The sequence below is a fragment of the Cebus imitator genome, unplaced genomic scaffold (assembly GCF_001604975.1).
Source record: "Cebus imitator isolate Cc_AM_T3 unplaced genomic scaffold, Cebus_imitator-1.0 Scaffold256, whole genome shotgun sequence".
Taxonomy (NCBI): Eukaryota; Metazoa; Chordata; class Mammalia; order Primates; family Cebidae; genus Cebus; species Cebus imitator.
In genome coordinates, this window is record NW_016107571.1 from 1,907,628 (window position 1) to 1,912,589 (window position 4,962).

Genomic DNA, 4,962 nt, shown 5'->3' on the forward strand with positions numbered 1-4,962 from the left:
AAAAAAAAAAAAAAGAAAAGAAAAATACAGATAGGGTAAACTATAGTTAGTGGGGATGGATTGGGAAGTAGACAGCAGACCAAAGAGAGGAAAGGTCCCCACCCTTTCTCAGTGGAAGGGGCCGTGTCAGCAGTGTTAAATCTGTTAGACATAGTGAACTCCGAGTTTCTCTTCAAAGAATCAGAGTTTCAGTATTTTCAGTTTTTTATCCTCCATTTTAAAGTTTAACTTCCTTGTAATTTCAGTAAACAGTTATACCAGTTCTAATCAGTAGTTCACATCTGTTCCCCTGGTCCCCTGCTCCATCCTGACTCATCCTAGTCACCTGCCCCGGTCACCTGCTCTGGTCACCTTTGACCTAGCTCACCCCGGTTACCTGCTCTGACCTGCCTGTAACCGACCTACCCATAACCATCCTCCCTGCCAAACTACGCACCCGCCACTCCAGCTTGTACCCCTGCTCTCTTTAAAATAGCCAATTGGGATTAGTCTAGATTATGCGGTCTAACCCTAGCCAATAGGGGAATGGCACAGCATTGGGGCGACCTCCATCAGGAATAAGTACCTCTTTCCCTCCCTTGTCCAGGTGTGTGCTCACCATTGTTCCATCTGTGAGCTACACCCTTTTATAGTAGTAAATTGCCTTGCTGAGAAAATTTATATTCAAGTGCTACTTCTTTTGTGGCACCAAAAATTTTACATATATCTATGCTGGGCTGAACTGGGGAGACCATCCCCAAAGCACTTTTTAGTACTTCACAGTGCTACTTTTATCATGGTTAAAAGTATGATTATCCCCAAATCCTAATTGTCATGCAGCCAGTACAGAGCTGATGATTGTGACTAAGCATTCTCAGGTTTAGGAGGTGGTAAACAGGAAGAACAGAGGACTGGATTCAGGAATCCTTCTGTTTGTTTGTTTTGAGAGAGTCTCTCATGGTTGCCTAGGCTGCAGTGCAGTGACAGGATCTGGGCTCACTTCAGTCTCCACCTCCTGGGTTCAAGCGATTCTCCTGTCTCAGCCTCTGAGTAGCTGGGGCTACAGATACATGCCACTGTGCTTGGCTAATTTTTCTATTTTTGTGGAGACAGGATTTCACCATGTTAGCCAGCTGGCCTCGAACTCCTGACCTCAAGCAATCCACCCACCTAGGCCTCCCAGAGTGCTGGGATTATAGGCATGAGCCACTGTGCCCAGCCCAGGAGCATTTCTGCTTTCACTCTGGGGGCATTTTCAGCTTTTTCCTGGGTTCAGCATGGGCCTCTGACTTTAGCAGTTTTCGGCAGCTCCTGGCCTTGTTCCTGCCCCCTCCCAGACTCAAATGGCAAAGATTTCCTCAGTGATCTTATTTGTAGGCAGCTCTGAGCCTTTCTCCAGAAAGCCTGCTTTCAGGCAGTAGGAAAGGAGGGAAAAAGCAAATTCTTACCAGGAAAAAATGAAACACAATCATCCATCCCCATCCTCCATCCAGGGTTTTAGTGTAAGGTCGGGCCTTTCCCTCCCTCTTCGGCATGATGCCTCTTCTATTTTAAATGCAGAAGATCCTCGTGATAAATCCAAGACAATTGATTCAGTGGACAAGAAACTAAACTTTTAAACTTTTTATCTGAAAGGGAATATTTATTGTTGGTGGGAATGTAAATTAGTTCAGCCACTGTGCAAAGCAGTTTGGAGATTTCTGAAAAACTAAAAATGAAACTACCATTTGACCCAGTAATCCCATTCCTGGGTATATACCCAAAGAAGATAAATTGTTCTACAAAACATACACATGCACTTTTATGTGCACTACAGCACTATTCACAATAGCAAAGACATGGAATCAACCTAGGTGCCCATCAACAGTGGATTGCATAAAGAAAATATGATACATAGACATCGTGGAATACTATACAGCCATAAAAAAGAACAAAATCATGTCCTTTGCAGCAATATGGATGCAGCTGGAGACCATTATCATGAGGAAATTGATGCAGAAATAACAAACACTGCATATTCTTCCTTATAAGTGGGAGCTAAACATTGGGTATGTATGGATGTAAAGATGGGAACCACAGATGCTGGGGACTATTAGATGAGAGAGGAAGGGAGGAGGGTTGCAAACTACCCATTGGGTGCTATGCTCACTATCTGGGTGATGGGTTCAATTATACTCCAAGTCTCACTATCACATAATCTATCCTTGTAATACACCTACACATTGAATCTAAAGTAAAAGTTGGAATTTAAAACAAAACAAAAACACCTTTTTCCCTATGGTATAAAACCACTTGTAATTTTTTTTAAAACCCCTCAGTTACAGATGAAGTCTGCCTGATGCAACTAAGGAGTCAGTTAACTAGGAAGCCTGACCTCAGTGTTGGGTGGCCACTCCTAGAACTGGATTCAGTGTCCGTCACCCAGGTCTGCAAGCCAGTTTCTTGGAGAGCTGTGCATCACTCTGCTGGTCCTCTGGGTGAACTATGGACTTCAGAGAAATAGAAAGGGAGGGGGAGCCTTGAGTTTAGGAATTCTCCTTAGAAAACACGGCTAAATGTAAATATTTTTGGAGCTAAACAGACATGACAACAAAATGCGATACCCATTCATTGAATACATCCTAGATCAGAAAAAAAGTTGTAAAAGACAGAGGGGATAGTGGGGAAACTTGAATATGGACTGTACAATAGAGAATACTGTACCAAGGTTAACCTCTTAGATATGATGGTCATGTTGTGGTTCCACATGAGAATATTCTTAGGAGATACCTGCTAAAGTAAAGTATTCAGGAGTGACATGACGATGCTCCCTTCTCACAATCGGTTCGGTAAAATAAACATATATAAAGAGTGATAGCAAAAAGAAAATGTAAATTTCTGATGAAGGGGATACAGTACTCATTATTTCCCCGTCAGGTCGAAGGCTGACGGTTTCTTACTGGAAAGGAGAGTCAGCGGGCAGCGTGTGTGGAATGGCCATCTGGTGAGCAGGCTGGGTGGGGAGAGATGCCAGTCATTGAAGACATCGTAGAAAACCAACCCAGCACACAGTCCCATTCCCGTCTTACCTTTGATGTGTTCAGCGAAGAAATCCTCCACAGATCAGGCAATTCAGAAAGAAAAATAAATTATACCATTTTCTGGAATGTTACTGTTTTTCTAAGGCATTTCATTTTGCTGCACTGTGAAAAGTGTTGTAAGAGCCAAGGAGGGCTGAGACGATTTACGGCCTCCGGCCAGTGGACTTTACTTCCTGAGAGGAGGAGGAAAGGCTGTGATTTGATGTCGTCGCAGGCCCTCCCTCTACCCACAGTCACTCAGAAGGTAGATTTTTTTTTCACCGCGGGCTCAAAAGGAAGGAGGGGGTAAACTAAGTGGAAAGCCCTTTTGGTGACTATGCTCAGGGCAGGGGGATGGGGCTCCAGAACTCTCGTACACTTATCTTCAAAGTTCCTCAGGGAACTTCTCATGACATGCTTATTTTATAGGAAAATACAAAACTCCTGGGTGGGTGAGGAGAGAGACATTTTCTGGGCCAGAAACAGCAATTTTCAGTAAGCTCAGCCCATTCGTGTGGCCTTGTGTATATTGACTAAAGATTCCAGTTATTAATTTGGGGTTTCAGACCCAATTTTAATAGCATTTTTGACACCTGATTAACTGCTTCCTGCAAAAGATATTTGCTTGTAGTAATTTTAATGGAACTTTTTTTGTTACATTTTGGAAATGGTTAAGGCTGAGACTCCTAGAAATTTACTGTGATAATTCAGCTTTCTCTTCCCATTCCGTCCCTCTACCCTCCACATAAAACAAGTCAATGGGAGATTTCCTTTCATCTCCCACACCAATATTTCAGATTTTAAACCAAAGTGTATTTTGGGGGACGATGTATCTTTGTTTTATCTGGAAAATCTGCACATATTTATGCGCAGAGGCAAGAGGCTTCTCAGAGTCTTAAAATCAAACTCTATAATACTTTTTGATTGACGCGCTTGCAGGACAGCTTAGTGGTTTGGGAGGGTGCCCTGTAAGCATAACCATGGAAAGATCATGATGCTGGTGGCACGGATCAAAGAAACATTCAGCAGAAGGGGAAAACCCAAAGAGAGAAGGTGAATGCTTTTCAGAGAGCTGTTTGTAATTACAAATACACTCTAGAAAACTTTTTTTTTTTTTTTTGAAATGGAGTCTCGCTCTGTTGCCCAGGCTGGAGTGCAGTGGCAAAATCTTGGCTCACTGCAACCTCTTGGCTCTCCAGTTCAAGCGATACTTCTGCCTTAGTCTCCTGAGTAGCTGAGACTACAGGTACATGCCACCAGCCCCGGCTAATTTTTGTATTTTAGTAGAGAAGGGTTTTTACCGTGTTGCCCAGGCTGGTCTCAAACTCCTGAGCTCAGTCAATCCGCCTGCCTTGGCCTCCCAAAGTGCTAGGATTGCAGACGTGAGTCATCGCACCCAGCCTGAAAACATTTTTCAGTAAGCAACTTAAGATTATTATTATTATTATTATTTTGGTGACATGCTTGTTGCTCTTTTAAAGCAGGGCTATCTATGATTTTTTTGAGATAGGGTCTTGTGCTATTTATTGTCCAGGCTGGAGTGCAGTGGCATAATCATGGCTCACTGCAGCCCTGACCTCCCCAGCTCAAGCAATCCTTCTACGTCAGCCTCCTGAGTAGCTGGGACTACAGGCATGCACCACCATGCTCAGCTAATTAAAAAATTTTTGTGTGTGTGTAGAGATGGGGGTTTTATCTGTTGCCCAGGCTGTTTACGATCTCCTGGGCTCAAGCAATCCCATCTCGACTTCCCAAAGTGTTGGGATTACAGGCATAAACCACAGTAATAGGCCAGTTATCTATAATTCTAATCACAGGATGAAATGAGGCTAGGCTTTCTACATATTTTTCTCACACACAGAAAGAGGAATATATATATATATATATATATACACACACACACACATAGGAATATGTACACATA

General features: G+C 43.0%; 1 protein-coding gene across 4 annotated transcripts in view; it reads right to left on the bottom strand.

Annotated features, from left to right (window-relative positions):
• The window catches only part of SLC16A4 (solute carrier family 16 member 4), a 27,341-nt gene extending 24,084 nt beyond the window's left edge, over window positions 1–3,257 (bottom strand). For 2 of the 4 annotated variants that reach the window (XM_017499321.2, XM_017499316.2), the window contains exons 1-2: window positions 3,048–3,257; window positions 1,428–1,607 (exon numbers count right to left, since the gene is read on the bottom strand). In XM_017499321.2, coding sequence (XP_017354810.1) covers window positions 1,428–1,514 — 87 coding nt within the window. In that variant the 5' untranslated portion in view covers window positions 1,515–1,607; window positions 3,048–3,257. Of the gene's footprint in view, window positions 1–1,427; window positions 1,608–2,353; window positions 2,469–2,692; window positions 2,810–3,047 lie in introns of those variants that run through there. The other 2 variants (XM_017499318.2, XM_037728135.1) reach the window with 2 other exon arrangements.
• Between the last annotated feature and the right edge of the window lie 1,705 nt (window positions 3,258–4,962).